The sequence below is a fragment of the Cydia amplana genome, chromosome 13 (assembly GCF_948474715.1).
Source record: "Cydia amplana chromosome 13, ilCydAmpl1.1, whole genome shotgun sequence".
In the NCBI taxonomy this organism is placed as follows: Eukaryota; Metazoa; Arthropoda; class Insecta; order Lepidoptera; family Tortricidae; genus Cydia; species Cydia amplana.
Window position 1 is genome coordinate 16488775 of NC_086081.1, and position 22319 is coordinate 16511093.

Here is a 22319-nt window from a genome sequence, read left to right on the forward strand (position 1 = left end):
AAGACAGGAAAAGTAATTTCAGCGTTTTTAAAAATTCATCCCCTAACAGGTTTAAAAAGGGGTTGAAAGTTTGAATCCATTACAAATGCTTTGAAACTTTTTAGAAAGGCATAATAGCCGATTGCAAAAAAAAGGAATTGCGACGTTTTAGGAAATTCAACCCCTAAGGGGGTAAAAAAGGGGATGAAACTTTGTCTTGGGGTGCAAATTTTATTGTAAGCTAAGACCTTGAAACTTCGCAAAAAGGTATTAAATTAAAAAACAACAAAACAAATTTCGAGGAGGTGAAAAAGGGGTTGAAAGTTTGTATGGAGATCAAATATTGTTGAGAGTGCGAGACTTAAATCTTTGTATAAAGCCATAGTATTAGAACACAAGAAAACTTATTTCAGCGTTTTTAAAAATTCATCCCATAACAGGGTTAAAAAGGGGTTGAAAGATTGTATAGGTTATAATTTTATTTAAAGCTAGGAACTTGAAGCTTCGTAAAAAGGTATTTTATTAAGAGAAAAGAAAACTAATTTCAGAGTTTTTGATAATTCATCCCCGCAGGTGGTGAAGGGGGTCGAAAATTTGTATGGAACCCAAATATTTATCGGAGTGCGGGACTTGAATCGTTGTATAAAGGCATATTATTACAAATATTACAATACAAGAAAAGTAATTTCAGCGTTTTAAAAAATTCATCCCCTAAAAGTTTAAACAGGGTTGAGAGTTGGTAGAGGATTCAAATTTTATTTAAAGCTAGGAACTTCAAACTTCGTAAATAGGTAGTTAGGTAGTAGGTTTTATTAAATAGTGGACTTGAAAATCTTCTGGGGGTTGAGAGAGATTATATCGAGATTATCGAGAACCATTTTATTCAGTTAGGGGCTTGAAACTTCGTAGCCAGGTTGTGAAAAACAAATCTCATGCGTTGTATAATAATTAACAAATGATTAACCGTCCCTACTGCTATCTTTTGCTGCATAATGTTCTAAGCTAATGTAGAATTTATAACCACCAATATACAAATCCACGCGTACGAAGTCGCGGGCAACAGCTAGTTCATTATATACAGACGTTGTCGGTTGTCGGTCTTCTTGTGAAATTAATCCATTGTTGTAAAAAGGCGGAAAATGTAAATAATAATTATAATTATATTTAACGTCGATTGTACCATGGCAAAGTTAAAGGAGATTACATAAGATATTTATACCTTCCCAAAATTCTCGTTCTGGATTTCCCAATGACAACAATTAAGAAAGAGTAGGTACAACTAATAGCCAAGCATAATAACATCACGATTTCCCACACAAGGTTATTATTATCCTATTTATATTAGAAGTCACAATCATAACATCATTTTCCTCATATCCAACTACTTTATGCTTTTACAAAGTAACTTATAAAGTTATAATCTCTTACCATACGTGTTTCACTCGCAACCAACTGTGTAAACAACAAATAAATAAAATAACACCATGTATAAAACAATTCTGTTTTTAGCTCTTTTGGAAATAGCGTACAGTGCTGTGCATTTTCAGCCATACGTCGAAAAACCTGCCGAGTTTGGTATGTGAATCGAAAATTTTACTTTAATTAAACATTCACGTATTTTATCGTTGAATAAATTGTGGGAATGAGTGAACAGTATTTTGTACTTTATTTAGTTACGTTATGATTTGAACTGTAGTTCAAATTGAACGAAAAGTTAAAAAACATTTTGCGAATTGATTTAAATTTTTATTACCTAATGTTTTTTTTATTATTCCTTGATTCAATATTCAAATAGGTATGTATTGGTTTTTGACTGATTTTCAGAGGATTGGATACCACTTTATTTGCCAATTAAATGTTTACCTACGGCCATCTTTTTAAAGATTGTCATCTGATGTTTATTTTCTCACGTATTGTGTTAAAGGCTCATAAACCCTATTTACATTTACAGACTAAATATTAGTATGTGTCTGTTTTTTACTTGAATTTACTTAGAATGACACATTTTGATTTTACATGACGTATGATTCAAATATTATCATTTAAATTTAGTGCTTTGAATAGTATTTATAGTTTGTCAAAGGACTGTCTCATTTCAAACATAGACAGAGAGGATCATACACTATTACTAGCTCCCAAAAGAAAAGGATGAGTATAGTTTTCCTGGTTGTTACTGACTGACAAATTGGTTTGACCAACTATATTTTCTTTATTGGGGAAAAACAGATACAGACCAATAAAATTTACATCCAAAGACAATTCCCACTAGGAATGCTGATAGTAGTATTCAGAGCATTGTGATCAGAATTAAAGAAAACCGTTATTGATCCGTTGATGGCCCTAATTAATATTTAATCATTTAAAAATAATTTCTGCCCTAATTTTTATCCTATCCTTCAGCCAACCAAGAAGGGTGCTACATTCCGGAGCTGAATAAGGTGTTGCCCTACGAGGAGCCCCACAGGCCCGCAGACGGCAAACCGTGTGCCATTTACGTTTGCCACAGCAATAACGAAACCCAGATTGACACGTAAGTTCAAGAACTTTCCTCTTTAATGGAGACAAGCGTAAACAGACGGGTGACATAGAGACAGTGACAACAGACTAGACCGGTTAATTTTATTAACGTCCACTATTCCTTCATTTACTATATATTGCTTTCGGTTGGAAACCGCCGGACGAAAGCCGTTGCTCCAGGCGTCCTGTACACTCTTGCCCCTTGGCGACGGTTCGTGGCTAACGCCCTGAGCACAGAATAAATAATAGTACTAAGTACAGAAGACTCACTCTCTAACAAAACGCGTCTGTTACGATCTGCACAGATATGGCCGCTAGGTGGCGACACAGCGCCACGCGCGGCTTATGGCTTTCCCCAAAATTGGGGCCGAACGGATGTACTTTTAGCGACGAAATCGCGGAGTGAGACACGCCTGCCCTGAGGGGATACCGCGAAAACCGAAATTCGCAAATTGTGGGGATCTTTCTCTTTTACTCCAATGAAGGCATAATTAGAGTGACCGAGAAAAGTGCCCGCAGTTTGCGAAATCCTGTTTTCGCGCTTATAGCCCTGGACCTCTAGGCTTTGAACTGCGGGGATGAGGGGTAGGCTGAAAATCTTCGCATCCGGCCTTCGCTACTGGAGGGCCTGGCGGCCTAGCCAAGGTGACGATCGCTTGCGCTTCGCTATCGAATCGCTTTGTGTCTCTCTATCACTCTTCCATATTAGTGCGACAGTGACAGTTGCGTTTCGTTCGCTACGTAGCGTTAGCGATTGGCATGTTGTCTACGGGGCCTGGTCACGTTTTCATTATGATATTATGATAACTAATTTCTATTTATAATTTATTTATAGTAGTGTCACTGCTTAAAAAACACAATTCAAAATATCGAATAAGAAATTATTTGATTTGTACCCAAAGTTGAATTGCTATTGTTATTGATGCAGGCATTTTCCCACACAATAAAGAAATTGTTGGAATATCAGTAAATTCTACAAAAGAAATACGCAAAATTTAGTAGATTTGGTAGGAATATTTTGGTAAAAGAGTACCTAAACCCTTAGGTCCGGTATGTAAAAAAATATTTCGGTATTCTGTAAACAATGATATTATATTTATTCACACTTTTGCAGCGCCTTATAAGGTTATAAGGCGCTCCAGATAAGTATATGGCGTTGTATTATGCTTGGCGTTATCATTGTCTGTAAAAACCATAGTTTCTGGAACGATTATACTATACTTAATGTATACTTTCAGGTGCGGCAACGCCGTAGTACCCGACGGTTGCCGTCGTGTCATCCCGACTCCTGAAAAGACAACTGCAGACAACTGCTGTGGCGACATCATATGTGATTAGAATAGGCTTGAATCTTCCAAGGATCTTGCATTCAAACTGGAACTTAGGAGGTCTATTCAAACTTACATTGTTACATCAAAATGATATCCGAATTATGTCAGCCGCGCGTGCATTTCGCTCTAACTAAACTTGTCCGTGCATGTATTGTCGACAGTCGACATCATTTCTAAAACATCAGAATATGGTAAGGTCCTTGAAATGTTCTCAGGCCCTTCTCACAGATCATATGACATGATACAATATACGTGATTTTCTGACATGGCGTGGTAATGACAAGTTAGCTATATTAAAATTATAATTTGAGTAGCTGCGTCTTTTTTATTTATTTATGTTTAAGTATTTAACCTAAAGCATCACGCTAAAACTTTCAAAAAACTACAGGAAATTAACAAAATACAACAGTTTTTTTACAAACTTATTTAATCAATAAAAATAAATTAATTCAACAATTTGGCGGCAAGATAGCTTCGAGAGTCGAAAAAAACTCAACTCGAATAAGGAACTTTTTTAATTCCAATCACACGAGTATTCCAACTGCTTACACTAAAGTCAAACAAATGGTCAAATAATCATAAAATAATATAGGTACTATTGTACAGACCCTTAAAATTATTTTTTGAATATTTATTATAATTTAATTATTATAGATATCTAGTTACATTTTGAATTGAATAAAGTAAATACTAAAAATTGACACTTTCCAATATTTTTTTCTTAAATATCAAGAAAGATTATTATGGGAAACAAATGCTTTACTTACAAAAATAGACAATTATACATATTAACTAGCAAACTTTAAATCAGTGTTATTTAGCTAACCGGTCTACCACTTATCTTATGGTGAAGAAGTTACATATGTTAGTTTATGTTACATTTTGACGTTTAACATAATACAAAACAGCTTACTTCAACCAAGCCTTTATCGGGCCGTAGTTGATCTTAATAACTGCCTACTAATTGCCTCAGTTAAACGGTAGACCGCTAAGTTCAATATAGGTTGTTATTTTAATCGTAAAACCAATATGGACTACATAATCAACAAATCTATGCCATGGTAGGCCATTTTAATCAAAGAGAAACGTTATTCTGAAACCAAAACTCAACACTGTACAATATCAATTTAATATTAAATACATTTTTTTTCCTAATTACCTACAGAAAACGGCATTAATTTTGATGAAATGTATATAGGTAACCTAAATTACCCAAAAAAATATTTTTATCACGGGTTTCATCTCATCAAAAGAGGGGAGTACTAAGTTTATCGCATTATACCTACGCGCAGTCGCGCAGATGCCATTAGATTAATATAATTATAAAGATCAGAGCAATCAAGCCCACCCATTACGTTTTCAGTATAATTTAGCATCAAATGCACATTCGAGAATAAGGCCTTCCAAAATGGATATCAAAACGCAAGTCAAAAGCAAAACGGTCCACTCTGTATCATTGCTCTTTTGATACATCCTTTGATAGCAAATACACTCTCAATGGACACACTAAAACCGTCCATTTTCGAAACGCTGAAAGCCTAAAATGACATCGGGCTCCACCGCTATTTGCAAAATCACAACGTCAGTAATAAGATTTTGATACGCACTAAACGCAAAAGCATGGAATAATAGATCCTGTCAAATTAGTCTGAGCCATTTTGGCTAGCTAATCGACAATTATACGGCAATGATTACTTTCTTACTGAATCACAATAAGAATGGCTTAATGTTTTTACATTTTGTATAATTAATAGTCGGGCCATTCTCAAATGTTATGACTGCGATCGGACTAAACTCCGTCAAACTTTCCGTACATTTTGTATGGGTCGCGGCAATTAGATCCAAGACATATTTTTTTGAGAATGGCGCTGCTAAGTGTGGCTGATCTTTACATTAGGGCCTGTTTATCCTTTAATTAGTGTTTATGGTGAGTACTAACTTCATAATACATATTTGCCCGCTTTACCACACTTAACTCGCAGCCATACTAACTTGTAGTGACCTTATTGAACCCGTCGAACGACGAGCAACGATCGACCATACTTATCTGTAGTAGCATACGTGTGATACTTACTGAGGCGATACGACCCAAACTGAGTTACTATCACACGTGTGAAACTAGGGCGCTCCACGGCATTTTAAATAAATAAAATTAGCTTTTTTTTATTTTCTCACAGCCTTTTTTTCAGCCAGTTGGATATACTCTCATAATAACACATTAGACTTGGTTTTCGGAGTCACACTTGATCGTAGGGCAGCAATGAGGGTAGGGCTTCGTGAGATCCCCATTTGTCTTGTGGCATTTTGGGTCAGCGGAGGAAACCACGCCGCATCTGAAACATGTTTTTTTTTATTTAATAAACATTGCCAAGTCTGAAACATGTTTTTTTATTTAATAAACATTCCCAAGAGTTGACATTAAGTTAAAGAAAATAAAGCGAGTAGCGAGAGAATTTCTTTATACTACTGCAATACTGCTACAGTACTGCTAGCAACGAATATGATTTAGGTATAAATGTCACTTGAATGCTCGTGTCAAATTTCAAAATTAATTATTAAAATGACAGCGTAACCTTGATTGTACGGCGGTGCCTAGGTTCACGTCTCTGGTTGTGAATCTTAAATCTGCGTGAAGCGTAAATGGGGCATTATCTATGAAAAGGGACCTTATTGTCGATGGCGCTTACGCCGCACAGCGTCGCGCGGCATCGTATTTATATCGGAGCATCGTTAATAATGGCGTAAGGGCCATCGACAATAAGGTCCCTTTTCATAGATAACGTCACAAATACGTCGATATTATCAGTTTTGACTAAACATGTAAATTTTCTCTTCAAATTTTCACTTATTTCACAGGCTTTTGAGTCGAATATACTATTTCACCTTGGTATTTTCATTCTCGCATAATACCTAACAAAAAAGTGTTAGTCGTACCTATATATTTCTTGTTTACTTTGCGCTGTAACTAGAAACTCGTACAGGTTTATTTATAGCAAATATGCCTTCGTAATAACATAAATAAAATTATGACTTGTACGCTTTGCACCGATCAAATAGGATAACATGTTTATTCTGAAATTCCAACTACCTGCTCGTATTTTGGAAAAGTATTTGTATATTTAGCCTTATACGAATATACGCCTACAATACATGTTGTTAGTGAAATTTGATTCGAGTAAGTAGTTATAAAATGCTATTATTTTTCCTTTGTTCTAAAATTCGCTGAAGGATGAATCAACTTTTAGAACACTTAATTTCGTGTCCCTAGACTCCTAGACAAATTGATTTTTTCAAAAACCATGTCGATATTTTTACTTTTTTGTTTACACGGGCGTTATTAGATCCATAAGTATTTAAGAACACATTAAAATTAACACTTGATCAGATAAAAGTTACATTTTGTACGGTAACGCAGGAGAAAAAAGTTATCTCCCATACAAAAATCAGGGACACACCATTTTTGCCTTTTTCTACTGCGTTACCCTACAAAATGAAACTTTTATCTGATCAAGTTGTTAATTTATTGTGTTAATTAAATAGTTACGTATCTAATAATGCCCGCGTAAACAAAAAAGTAAAAAAAATCAACATGGTTTTTGAAAAATCGTTTTTTTTTTGCTAGGAAGTCTAGGGACACGAAATCAGTGTTCTAAAAGTTGATTCACCCTGAAACGCATAGAAATGAAACAAAATATTTTTACTGAATTTAAACTTCAGTTATAAATATAACGAGTCCTCTCTAGCGAATGATCCCTAGCTATTCGTTAGGCCTTAGGCCTAGATACACTTTTAAATTTTGCTTACGTAAGTAGGAACAAAGCTATTTGTTAGAAAGAGATAACGATATTCATCTCTCATTCTGTAGTATAGCTGTGTCCCTACTTACGTAAGTGAAACTTACAATACACTTCGGCCTTAATGAATGTACTTACGTAGCATAGTACAGCATATCGGCTCCGCACTCTATCCGGACGCATTGGCCGATGGGGGTAGCCATGGAGCCGTACGGGACGACATCGTTTACCTCCTTCACGTAACAGCCTTCTTTGTGAGCTGAAATAAGAGAAAATCACGTGTGAATACAGACTTCTTTAACCCTTTAAACGCCACGCTCATCGCGCGCGGCGCATCATTGTGAACCTTGTCGGAATGCACGAAGGTTGCTATTGGGATGTATCCGCGCGCGACAGTTGAGGGTTATACATATTTTATGGAATTATTTGAACTCAATAATTATTCTGAAATATTTTATAAATAAACTGTTTCGTACACGAAACTGTGAGTCGCGTCTGTCTAAATGGCGATTTAAACTTCGAAGGGACTCTTTCACCCGGGCTTAACCGGTTATCTACCGGGTCACCCACTTCACCCAGTGTCAAATTGTACTGGTAACCATGGTGACTCTAGGTTTAACCGCTTAACCCCGGGTTAGTGCGATGGTGCAAGTGGCCCTAAGCAATCAAAAGCATATGAACTCTAATAATTATTCATACCTAATCACAAAAAAAAAATCGGTGCTCCATGAAACCTATCATCGTTTGACATATTTAATTACTTAAGTACTCTCTAAATATTTACAGAAAATAGAACTGACACAATCATGACTCAATTTGATTAAATATTTGAATATTAATCAGGCAATTAACCTATCATCCATATGGTTATGCGCAGATCATTGTTTTATTCTTTAAGTTAATCATATTGTTAATGTTCTTCTACCCATAAAATATAGAGGTGATCTAAATGACTTGTAATGTTGTCATATTCGTATAAATACATATTTACGTTACAAGCCAAATTTTCGTCTGTGTGGAAGTCGTACCAAAACAAGCAAGAAAATCTTAACCAATTGTGAAATCAGAATCGGCCTCGTTTACAAACGGTTTCGTCGCTTCTAACTTTTACATTTGTACTGTATAAATTAGAAAAAGCAAAGCTCTTCCTTTCAGACTATATCTGAGTAATGTACGTTTATAACTACTTACTACTTTACTAAATAGTTATGCCTATTAGCAAAACATTTTATATGCCAATGTTCCCCGCATTGACCTTACTAATTTAATTAGGTGCGAATTTTTTGCAGAGCTGAGATTAGGGAATCATGCTCATGACATTATGCTGTATTTTCTTTCAAAAGTTTCAAACAGTGATAAAAATGACAATGAACTAAGGTATTTTAACAAGCGAAGCGCTACACAACCCTGGCACCAAGCCAAGTATGCAATACTGCATTCTTTATTATTTTCTGATTATAGCTCCAATATATTCAAGCATTGCGTGGTCATTCTCAAAAAATATGTCTGCGATCTAATTGCCGAGACCCATATCTTCTCATACAAAATGTATGAAAAGAGGCGTGGCAATTTGACACAACCACAGACATATTCTCAGAGAATGACCCTGGGCACTCCAGTGACCTCCAGGTCTTGGTCACTTTTTCTTTTGTATATAGGTATCTTAGTATATTGTAAAATTTTTCATAGAATCATTTAATTTGATATTATTGCGTCGACGTTGATTTCGCCGCTGTCTGTCAATTTCCTTGATAAAAAGTGACGTTCGCCGGTGCATTCATCTGTCACTCATTTTATTAAGGAAATTGACAGAAATTGTCAGCATCAACGCCGCCGCAGTAATGTCGCAATGGTAATACAGCTACAGTTGACATCCGAATGTCACCTAATGGGATGACAGCTGCTTGCATCATATTTACGTGGAGTGGAGCAATATTGGCCCAGTACTTTTAGAAATTTATAACCAGAGCCCGTACCATGAGTCACTGACAGTGTCAAAACTAATAGGTATGCAGTACGAGCGAGATGCATAGAAAGTAAATTACGTTCTCGATGGCGTTTATGTCAGTGCCAAACTAGTGGTAGACGCACAGACCAGCTATCATGGTCGCATTTTAATCACCTGTCATGGCTGTCATGCTATGCGTCACTTTCGCACTTACGTATTTGTTAGAACGTGACAGCCATGGTGACAAATGATAAAGAGCCGGTCATCTTAGCCCTACTGTGCATTTAGGTCGTCTTATATTTTTAGGTATTTAGCAATCGTGCCAACGTTAGCTCATTAGATTATTTATGTGACCTAGTTCACTTATCGCTGCTTGTGAACTCTGGACTTAAGTTCAAATAGGTCACTAGATTTATTCTCAGATCTATGTTTGAACAAGTGTTTTAATTATTGTCTACCGTTAAGAAATTAAGATCTGTATCTGAACTAGATTTATTGAAAACTGTGTATGTTGCTCTGGCGCAGCCAGTCATTGGCTATTGCAATGTTGTATGGGGTGGCGCTTGTAAAACCCACATGATAAAACTGGAAAGAGCCCAGAGATCCCTGTTGAAGGTCATGACATGTAGACCATATAGATATCCAACGAGTCTATTATATAAACAATGTCAATTGATATCTGTCAGACAACTATATATACTACTGTTAGCGTTGAAGCAGCATAAGCTTACCCCCTATGATCAAAATAAAATTACAAGTAAGCGAACAATGACAAATGTATGTGCACCATATAAATGCAGATTGGCTACTGCCAGACGGCAACAGGGATTTATGAGAATCTTTATATATAATAAGATTAACAAAACTCTAAATATCTATCCCCTACCTAAACATGAGTGTAAGAGAAAACTTAAGTCCTGGTTACTGGCATTAGACTATGATCAAACTGAAAGCATCCTACATTAGAATACTCACACACATACACACACACACACACACACACACACACACAATATGTATATATATATATATAATGTAATTGCTATGCACTCATATTAGAATGGCATTGTTTTCTGGTATCAAAACAGGCCCTATAATTAATTGATTTAAATATAAAATAAAAACAAAATGGGAAATGTAGTAAATAAGTCATACTAGATTAGATGTTCCTTATATAGTTTCTATTGTCTAGGAGAGGACACTGACTTCTGTAACACAGGTCTTTACCTAGCTCAGAAGTCAGGGACTTCAAAACCCACTTAGTAACTTGTTTTTTGTCAATAAAAATATTTTATTTTTATTTTATTTATTTATTATCACAAGTGTAAAGCCTGAGTGGACGCACGAGTTGGGCGTGCAGCGGGGCGGGGCGTGTGGCGTGCATGTTAAACAAGTGCAAGCGTATAGGAGCGGCCTTAGTACACGCTGCTCAAATTACTTGTGAGCCCGACGCCACGCTGCACGCCCCGCCGAACGCTCCGCTTCGAGCGTCCACTCAGGCCTTACACTTAGAGTTAGACTTGAACACCCCTGCAGCCGACCTGTCTCCATACGTATTGGCTCGCCTTTCCTGTGGGATAAGGCAGTGAAGCCGAGAGGGTTATGCAGGTGCTGGGCATCCCTACGTTTCTTTAATTCCGTCCCAGGCGGGGTAATGTCTTACACCATAAATCTTCTGCAATAGACGCTAAGGCCAATGATGAGACTTGGACTACATACCCCTTAATTTTTTTTAACGTGTCAAAAAAAAAATTCTTTCACTTTTCCTAATCAGAACACGATACCGAATAATTATGGTCAAACCGATCCCCACTATTTTTGTTACATCATGTATGCTTCGGTTAAAAAAAAAGTATTTTACATATAAATGTAAAAGCAATTAACATACATTATTAGCAATGGATACTTATATAATAATATACATTTAAAGCAACCTGCGTCATAACCTTAAGAACTATAGTAAATTACACGCAATTTAGAGATGAACAAGATACATTCGGACCGTAACTTAAGGCAAAAAAGCCGTATGTTCTATGCGGTCGTAACATTCTTAACATCATTTTATTTTAAATTGTACCATTAGTCTTAATAGGTCTATTTATATGAGCCATGTCTTATAATAGAACAGACTTTGCAATGATGGCTAAAAAAACTTGCATAATTTAGTTAGTAAGTTCGTATTATCAATCAATTGTAATACAAACATGTACTTAACTACAAGTTGCCATTGGAATGTTACCCTAAGGGCCACCCCATCACACTAGCGTCGGCGTCTAGTTAACTCTATGGCTGCTGCTCGACGCAACGTTGGCGCTACGCAGCGCCACTATTTTCCATAGCGCTGACTAGACGCCGACGCTCAAAAGACGCTAGTGTGGGGTCTCTCTAAGACTATACATATATGATCGTATACACTTGACCGGCTAGCACGAGTTGATTAAGTTGTGTTCTCGCGGCCGAGTCTATAAGTCGCGCATGATGTATGAAGTCGCGCGTGAGAACGCAACTCATGCTAGCAGGTTTGGTAGTCATTGGGATATCATTAAAGGTTTATTGCGATCGTTAAATTAATCGCTAGCGTACTTTATTTTGGCTACAAATTAGCATTACCCCTGAGGTCAAAGCGGCGTTATCAGACCTCAATGTCGCAGTGTCCCCACATAATCAGTATTCACGGTCATTTTACCCGGCACGGCGATAGTACATAAAATATAAACAGCAAACAGGGGCTATAACGGCAAAAATCCAAGTTCGCAAATTGCGGGCATTTTTCTCTGTCACTCTAATTACGCCATCATTGGAGTAAAAAAGATAGATCCCGCAATTTTCGAATTTCAGTTTTCGCGGTAGCCCCTCAGCGTATAAACTGAAGTAGATTGGTTTAAAGATTCATAAAGGTGAGATTCAGAAGTCAACTGCTTAAAATTTACTGTTGTTGCGTCGTTGTTGCATTGCCGACGCTGGTATCTGTCAATTTCCATGATAAAATGTGTGACGGAATGAACGTCATAATCGCGGCAGAAATGTGGCGGCAAACTTCACTTAATTTACCAAAGGAATTGACAGATACAGCTACGGTGAAAATGACGCCGCAACAGCATATAATAACGTCACCTTCATTCTCGTATACAGTGTGTAAGTCAAATACGGGCAATAAATTAAACCAGATATAGAATTTACCCGTCTTATCATTAATTAAGATGTTTTTTTAAGTTACACTTAATTATGACCCCGTGATTAATTTTTTCCACATGTACCGAGCAGCAATGTACTGTAAACATTAAGAAACAAGATGATAATGACATTACGAGATACGAGCTTTTCATAGTAACTGCCAACAAGCGTTGACAGTTACTTTAAAAAGCTCGTATCCCGTAACGTGTGTGGTGTATTACATTGCGGGCCGAATTATTTTGTATGGTTATAATTTTCAATGCATTTCTAAGTAAAATCTATCTCAATATACTTTTTAGGTCCTATGCTAACCACCGTTTAAATATTCGCCCGTATTGGATTTACACACTGTATACCCTTAGATGAAAGAAATAAAGAAGGGGGTGGAACTGGAAATTAAGGAGACCCATGTAAATCGCAGGCACCTACGGCCTCCTAACCTAGACGGTAGTGACCCAGCCTACGAAGAAGGAGGTGCTGGGTTCGAATCCCGGTAAGAGCATTTTTTTTTTGTATTTATCACGAATAATTGGTTCCTGAAATTTATGTATGTATGTACATCGTTGCCTAGTACCCATAGTACAAGGATGGTTGGTTGGGTTTAGGGATAGGCCTATCTGTAAATCCCTCTTTACAAAGTAAAATGTAAAGTTCCCAATTTTTTTCTACTTAATTAACAAATAGGTAACGAAATTCCTTACACTACTGTGAAAATCTGTTTACTGCGCAGAATCCGACCCTTCCGATAATTCTGCAATAATTTATAGAAGATAAAATATTTCACCACAGAGGTCACCCGAAGGTCAGGGTCCTCGTTTTGTAAACAACGCGTTGAGGTCGTTTGTTGCCTTTTAATTTATTTTGAAGAATCCCAGTGGCGCTGGCGTTTAAATTCGATGCGTATTTTATTGCATTCTTTAACCGGTTTCAAGAGCCCGTAACATGAGTCATTGACAGTGTCAAAACTGACATTAAACGCTTTCGAGAACGTAATTTACTTTCTATACAGCTCGCTTGCACTAATATGCGAGTACGAGCGAGATGCATAGAAAGTAAATTACGTTCTCGATGACGGTTATGTCAGTGCCAAACTGGTGGTAGTGGTATAGTGGTTTTAAAATGTATTGTCAACATTTATGCCGCTATTGGTGCCGCATAAGATCCATTTATTACGTTTTGACGATTTTTTTTTCGTCACATTTGATAGACGCATAGATAGTTCCTATTCTGTACAATAAAAAGCGGCCAAGTGCGAGTCGGACTCGCCCATGAAGGGTTCCGTATTTAGGCGATTTATGACGTATTAAAAAAAAACTACTTACTAGATCTCGTTCAAACCAATTTTCGGTGGAAGTTTACATGGTAATGTACATCATATATTTTTATAGTTTTATTTTTCTCTTATTTTAGAAGTTACAGGGGGGGGGGGGACACATTTTACCACTTTGGAAGTGTCTCTCGCGCAAACTATTCAGTTTAGAAAAAAATGATATTAGAAACCTCAATATCATTTTTGAAGACCTATCCATAGATACCCCACACGTATGGGTTTGATGAAAAATTTTTTTTTGAGTTTCAGTTCGAAGTATGGGGAACCCCAAAAATGTATTGTTTTTTTTCTATATTTGTGTGAGAATCTTAATGCGATTCACAGAATACATCTATTTACCAAGTTTCAACAGTATAGTTCTTATAGTTTCAGAGAAAAGTGACTGTGACATACACGGACAGACGGACAGACAGACAGACAGACAGACAGACAGACAGACAGACAGACAGACAGACAGACATGACGAATCTATAAGGGTTCCGTTTTTTGCCATTTGGCTACGGAACCCTAAAAACGCAACCGTATCCTTCAAAATCTTCTTCTGGGTTACGAAAACGTATGGTATTTTCGTAACGCAATGGATCACTTTTTTGTTCAATTTTTGGATTTCGTATTTGTTTCGTATTACCAAATTTTATAATAATCGGACGAAAAAATAAATAATGCTGAGACGGATTTGACAGTGTCTTCCGACTTCTTGTAACATCATAGATTTTGATAGATTTTTGTGTTTTATTTTAATTAGCCTGATTCAGTTACTAGACTTACTAGTAGCCGTTACAAAATATTTACCTTTCTCGAAAAAATATCACTTTATGACCTCTCATTATGGGGTTTAGGTAATAGAAATCCGTAAAGCTCCGAACAGCAAAATTCTGCATATGTAACCAACATGTAAAAATATAAAACTAAAACTACGGATTATTTTAGATGTAAAGCTTCCTTTTTGAACGTAAGCTAAAAGTGCAATCAAGTCAGAGTTATGAAAACAAATATGTGTGTGCAAAGTTTACTATCCTTTTGAGACACACTTTTTTTAAATTTATTACGGCAACGGAAAAACCTAATAAATTCGTGTTAGTGAAATCAAAACGAGTCTCAAATTGAACGCGCCGGGGAAGCCCGAATCCGTGTATTGACAGAAGTTATTAGTGTCATTTTAACAGGTTGTCGACCGAGTGTGTAGCATTACTTAGATTAGATTTTAAGTTTCCAAAACGTTCAGCTTGGCGCGCTGTTCAAAATCCTATACAAAATGAGACAACGAGTACGTCACATCACGCTATCGAATTAAATTTACACTAGGGGTTCAGGCGAATTGAAGTATTGATCAATATAGCTAAAGCTTACCAAGACAAATGCAATTTTATTAATAAATAAATTAAAATAAAAGTCATTTACGGTCGCAAAAACAGCAATATACAAAGGAAAATAACGCACTATATTGTGGCGCCATCGCTCGAAAAGATTGCACCATACCTTTGGTCTACTGTCGGGTAGATGGCGTTAATTTCTATATTTAACAAATTAACACATATCAGTGAATTAATAAGGGTCAAAGTCAAATGGCGTTCTAACAGTTTAATCTTTATAAAAATAATCTTTTGTCAAAAGATGGCAGTGAATTTGCTGTGCCTACATAATTTACTTTGAGAGTCCGCCTCTATTTCAAATTCTCTTTAGTGAAATATAACTAAGACTAGAACGCCAATTGGAACGTATATACATTTTAATATCTAATGGACGCGCTAAATGCCAATTCAATCATTAGCGCGTGCATTCCGCTCGTGCGTCCGTATCATCCGTATCAGGGATGTTGCGGATGCAGATTTTTTGACATCCGCGGATGCGGATGCGGATGCGGATTTTTAAAGGCTCACATCCGCGGATGCGGATGCGGATGCGGATGTCAAGATTAGGTACTTAGAAAACGTCAAATATTAAATTTTTAGTATTTTTTTATTAAAAAAAACCAAACGTTTAGTATTTGAGCAAGAATATAGGTGCGTTATATTTAATAAACAGTAACTTCGCCGACTTTTCTGGATCTAGACGATTTCGTTATAGGTAATGACGAAATTACCTAGCACTTACGCCGCCGCTAAGACGTTCCTGTACCGACTTGTTCGACATCCGCATCCGCATAAGCTCCGCATCGATTTTATGCGGATGCGGATGCGGATGCGGATGTTGAAAATAATGCGGATGTTCCGCGGTTGCGGATGCGGATGTTCGCAACATCCCTGATCCGTATGTATCCGCGCGAGCGAGAGTACGGGCGAATACTAACAAAATGACATCATTACAGCTTGAAACCTTCTTATTGGTTGGAATTTCCAAATCCTTTGCACCCGGATCCGGATGGATGGAATACGTCATTTGTTTTCTTTCTAGTGGGTAAAACAGTTTGTTATGAAAAAAACGGAACTATGATGCCATAGGATCATTAGTTTGGTGAATCAGTTATGAAGGCCGATAGTGAATAAATGCTAATTGATTATGTAATAATCATATAAATGGTCTTACTTACTACTGCAAATTTTTACAAAATGTTACACGTGTTATAGAAGATAGATGTTTATATCGTACCTGCAACAATTATGTTAATCTTCGAAGGCCGCAAAAGTATGTGACACGCTCTTATGGCTATGCAAATAAGATCGTTTTGAATGATTCACGGTTAGTTTCACTAGACTTATATCGATCGGGATATGAACCGTGATTACCTTTTGTATTGTTTTCGAGCTCCCTAACAAAACAAAACAAAAGATAATCACGGTTCATATCCCGATCGATATAAGTCTAGTGAAATAAGTTTTTGGCAAAAAAATAATTTTTGGTACCAGCTTTTATCACTGGCTATACTTTTCTTACGACAGACAACTAATACTCATCGAGAAAATTCTAAAAACCCCTAACACAATTAGGTTGAGTTGTTTCATCACAGAGTTCCTATGGCCACCTCCTCTCTCCATCATCAGATCAGCTCGATGGTACCATAATATTGCATTGTCACCCGACTTACATGTGTATGCAAAATTTCAGCTCAATCGGAAACCGGGAAGTGGATCAAATTTAACTTGCAAGATTCCATTACATAGTTACATACGGGTCGACCTAATAAAAGCTTTGTATAACATATTATTGCAGGTGAATGTACCAGTTTTTACATAATTACATGAAACTTGTTATGAACACTAACGTAACATATAATATAATATATCTATGTCTGGTATCCGTTTTTGTTGCTAATAGTACATTACGATATTAGTGCGAAAAATAGGAACGACCGAAGGGAGTGTTTTAAATTGACACTAGTTGCGAATTACCTATTCGCATATATCGTACAACGTTTCACAGTACATAATATATGGCCGTTTAAATTTTCGACATAAATAGTCACGTAATATGCTAAGTATCGCACTAGTGCGGTAAAGGAACATCATATTATGTACTGTAAAACTTATTATATAAAGAAAATAGAGCTAGTAAAAGTCCCCCCTGGTAGGTAGGTACCTACCTAGGTAAGTACTTATAATATTATGTTAAACAAACATAGTCCATAGAGGCCAAGATTCGACTCAACTCTTATCCATCTTAACAATATCTTAAAATCTCTGTATTATTTTATGGAGCGAGACGCATTCAGCTGGGAATGCGACCGTATCATAGATGTATGCAGTACAGTCGGGATCACAAACATCTACAAGCCAACGTGTATTTAAACGTGTATTTCCGTGTGTAAAATCCAAAAATGTATTTAAACGCCTTTAAGACACTGACAATAAGGTCGTGTGAATATATTTTTGGAACGTTGGCTTGTAAAGATTATTGTGAACTCGACCGTACCAGATAAGTGGAATTATGAGAAATAGAAGTTAATGATAACATTGTCATATTTTGTCTGTGCAAATATAATGCAGAATTAGATTGGTCCGACTCTGAAATAACTATAATATTAATTAGCTGGTATTGATCGTAAATAACCATCTGATAACCTGAAGCTATCATCAAACATGCAATCTTATGCTTGATTACATAAGTGTATACAAACTACGCTTTCATATTAAGAAATTTTACCTGTTCAACTTTCAATTCATCTCGATTTAAGCGCGTTTTTTTTGTTATTATTTTATATGCCTCATATTTAACTAGTAGTTCGCCCCGAACTGAGAACTCGCGGTTCGCCAAAAATATCAATTGAATGCAGTCGTCAGAGGATCGAAAACCGCGTATGATTTATTGCAAGGTCTGTGGAGCCCTTAACTGATACTGTATCTGTGGTAAGCCGAAATATTTCCTGTCAAATACCTATATTATGTTTATTTTATTTTATTTTTATCTTGCTAATTATTTCAAAATGGTAAATTTAAAACGATATTATACAAGTGTAAGCCGAGCACTTTCATTTGATACCAAACTCGACCATACTTTCTTGCAAATAAAATGACCAGAATAGCAAGACACCTCACAAAGAGCTTTTTGGCCTTCTAAGCTCTTCTAGCTCAATAACCCCTTGATCGAGCCTGCTCATAATTTAATGACTAAAATATAATGCCCTCGACTACACGTTTACCCAATTTTATTTAAATTAGAACAAATTTACTTAAGTTATTGTGTATCAAACTATCTTCTGACAGTTCAGCTTAAAAACATCGAAATGCCGGGACGTGCCGCTAGCCAGCCGCGTGTTCAAAGTTGAATGTAAGAACTTCGCTTCGCTTCGCTCGCTCGTTCGAAAACTTATTTTCATTTCAAAAGTCCCAAAGTTCCTTTTGGGACTTTTGGGTTTATTAATCTTATCCGGCAGTGCCTGAGAAGTAAAAGCTTTGAGTAAAGTTTTTGTTATAAAAGCTGTTCATGTTTTGATATTGTTATGTAGGATGGTCGCAGCGAAGAACTCGTTTTAGTAACTTTCCCCCCTTATTCGTAAACGCGCTTTAAGCTGAATAAGCTAATAATCGTTTGTCATTATCTGTCATTTTGACTTACATCTTTAGTAAGAAAGTGATAAAACATAAATTAACTATGTAATTGAGCCTTGTAGTGCCTTTATGAATAAAGGGGGTTTATTGTTAGTTACCATTTAAGGTAAGTAAATAAACAAATAAAAAAATTGTGTGTATCTTTGTCACTTTAATACTGTAAGAGCCATAGAAATAGAAGTTAGATATAATGTATATTCGAATTTTCCTTTGCCTCCTAACCTAGTCGGTAGTGACCCTGCTTACAAAAACCAGGAGGTCGCGGGTTCAAATCCTGGTGAGGGCATATATTTGTATTTATCTAAATCTATTATACCTATATATGTTCGTCTAACACAAGCTTTATTCAGCTTACTAGGGCAATTTTTGTAAGACTGCAATAATATGTATAATATTTATAAATATTATTGCCGTAATAATATTTATAATGTAAAAACTTGTAAACTCACCTAAATGCTCTGGTTTTTTCGGCACTTTCCCTCTAAACGTAGCAGCACTAGCCACACCAATCATCAAACACAAAAATAATAACTTCGACATGTTCAAACACTATCAACTTTTTAAATTCCGACGTACTATATGTTGTGCCTAAGCAAGTAGCTCTCTCAGCGCGTTGGGTTAGCAACTGGCATGCGAGTAACCGGTGTGCCGTATATAGTTGTGTTTGAGCTGGGATTTATACACACATACGATTTGTTTACGGCGTACTTGTGATGCAGGGTCAGCCGGCAGTTTTAGAAAAATCGTAGCGCTTTTTTAGATCATAATACGGTTACAGTTTTGAATGATTCACGGTTAGTTTCACTAGACTTATATCGACCAGGATATGAACTGTGACTACCTTTTGTATTGTGTACCCGTGAACAAGATGCATGTAACTGGGTCGAAATATCGGGAGCTCGAAAACAATACAAAAGGTAATCACGGTTCATATCCCGGTTGATATAAGTAAGTCTAGCATAATAATGATTAATCTTGAAGTATTTCTCTAGTAACTTCATCGATTCAAAACCAGGGCGCCTAGCCAAGATGCCATTCATTTGCGCTACGACAACGAAACCCTATCTGTCTCTCTATCGCACTAATATGTAAGAGTGACAGAGAGATTGGCATCTTCGCTAGGCCCACAGCACTTAGATATTTTATTTTATTTTATTCGTGATGCTTACTGCTTAGCTTGTTATTTGCTAAATGCAAATTACAAGCTTCCACATATATAATGCTAATTAACAAAAATATAAAGGTCTCGAAATAGCAAAATATTACATTGTATAGGTAAATAGAATACACGTTAGAAATTACGAACAAAAACTTAAGTCGGGTATCGTTAACTATCTATTGACAATAATATTTTTAACATTTTTAATCTTACTATGAAACAAATCCACATCGGGCATATCATTCAATTCATTAAATAGCCTAGTTGTTCGGGGGAAGAAACATTTTTTACGAATGTTATTGCGAGAAAGAGGGATGCGAATCAGGGGCCTTCTGCGCAATTGCGAGGCAGGTATATAGAATTGTACTTTACTCACAAGATCCGGAGAATCAACTATACCTTGGGCTATTTTCATTAATAGGTAAGAACATAACTTCTGAAACTCACCCAAGTGTGCTGGCTTCTTTGGCGCATATCCTATGGCCGTCGCCGCCATGGCTACTCCAACCATTACGCACAAAACAGCTAACTTCAACATTATTAGGTATATTATTATATACAAAAATAATATTGTTTAAAACTTGCGGTTTCTCCAACCAGCTTTGTGAGAGAAGTGGCGATACAGTAATAAAAACACGGTATTTATCTCGATGGTTGAAATATGTGCCTAGTTACGAATAACGTGCATTATATTTGTGATGTGATAAGAAAATAATAATTATAAACAATTTTTGTTGCTACTGACATGAATTAAGATAAATATCTGGGAGACCGAGCTTCGCTCGGAAAACATATAAAAACTCGAAAATGCGCGTTTTCCCAGAGATAAGACCTAGCTAGATCGATTTTTCGCCCCCGAAAACCCCCATATAGCAAATTTCATCGAAATCGTTAGAGCCGTTTCCGAGATCCCCGAAATATATATATATATAAATAAATAAATAAATAAACAAGAATTGCTCGTTTAAAGGTATTTAAGATAATACAAAAGATGACCAGTTGTAGACCGTGGCCTTACGCAAGATGGGTCGATTTTTATTTGGTTGACGCTTTTTTTGTTTTTTCACGAAAATGTTAAACGCTTTATTTACTTTTAGCGTTAAATAAACAATGAAATTGGCATATAATTAAAAATGCCACTTCCAATATCTCTACGTACTGATTCTAACCCATAATAAAAAAATGCCAAACTGATATAATATAGGTAGGTATCTACCTACCCTACCTCATGTTAAATATAGAAAAAAAAGTTGATTAGGCTCCTAAACAAAATTAGAATACCTACCTACTCGATAATTTTGTACTTGACTATAATTTCAATGATTAATTGGTTATCTTCAATAGAAGCTGTTATTAATAAATAAAACTCCGAAACGCAACTCTGCGGCCAACCTTAGCAAGGACGTCTCTTCGGAATGCGAAGGCTGGCAAGTAAACAAAGTGAAAAGATTTTGTCAATTTATATGATAAGGTGTATGTACGGTTATTTATTTATTGTTTATGTGTATAAAATGATTGTTTATGTATATAATATCCAAATTCCATTCTTTTTTCTAGACCCACTTTTTAAAATCAGTCTTTCCAATTAGGTACCAAAACTTTACAAATCATTTTTATCACCAGTGGATGCTGTTTAGCAAAAATGTGTCAACAAACAAAAATTTTACAATAATATTATGCCAACTTTAAGCGTCAATTTTTTGAGTTTGACATCTTATTGCAAAATGTATGTGGGTTGACACATTAACAGCATCCCTGTCTATCCTAGCCTAGCCAAGGTGACAATCGCTATCGCTTCGCCATCGAATCGCTTTGTGTCTCTCTATTTCTCTTCCATATTAGTGCGAGAATGACAGTTGCGTCAGGACATAAACGCAAGTCTGTGGGCGCCCTAAGACACAAACACAACGATGGCGCCGCGTGAGTCAAACGAGAAGACGTAAACAAAAATCCGCGGGAAAACACGCCAAATCCAATTATGTAAACAGACGATCACATTTTTAGGGTTCCGTAGCCAAATGGCAAAAAACGGAACCCTTATAGATTCGTCATGTCTGTCTGTCTGTCTGTCTGTCTGTCTGTCTGTCTGTCCGTCTGTCTGT

The 22319-nt window shown here is 36.4% G+C and overlaps 2 protein-coding genes and 1 long non-coding RNA gene across 4 annotated transcripts in view; 1 reads left to right on the forward strand and 2 right to left on the reverse strand.

Annotated features, from left to right (window-relative positions):
- LOC134653613 (uncharacterized) overlaps nucleotides 1-22319 on the reverse strand; it is a 381090-nt gene that overhangs the window by 190469 nt on the left and 168302 nt on the right. The gene's annotated exons all lie outside the window — the stretch shown is intronic.
- LOC134653302 (uncharacterized) lies at nucleotides 1417-3868 on the forward strand. The gene is made up of 3 exons (XM_063508630.1): nucleotides 1417-1554; nucleotides 2380-2509; nucleotides 3735-3868. Exons 1-3 carry the CDS (start codon nucleotides 1464-1466, stop codon nucleotides 3832-3834), a joined length of 321 nt encoding a protein of 106 aa, XP_063364700.1. The 5' UTR covers nucleotides 1417-1463; the 3' UTR covers nucleotides 3835-3868.
- On the reverse strand, nucleotides 5969-20754 carry LOC134653597 (uncharacterized). Of its 2 annotated transcripts, none has more exons than XM_063508995.1 (3): nucleotides 20665-20754; nucleotides 7760-7880; nucleotides 5969-6160 (listed from the first exon to the last, which is right to left on the reverse strand). In XM_063508995.1, exons 1-3 carry the CDS (start codon nucleotides 20726-20728, stop codon nucleotides 6046-6048), a joined length of 300 nt encoding a protein of 99 aa, XP_063365065.1. In that variant the 5' UTR covers nucleotides 20729-20754; the 3' UTR covers nucleotides 5969-6045. The 2 variants fall into 2 exon arrangements, with proteins under 2 accessions (XP_063365065.1, XP_063365064.1); XM_063508994.1 differs by lacking the exon at nucleotides 20665-20754 and adding an exon at nucleotides 19508-19647 and having other exon boundaries at nucleotides 5975-6160.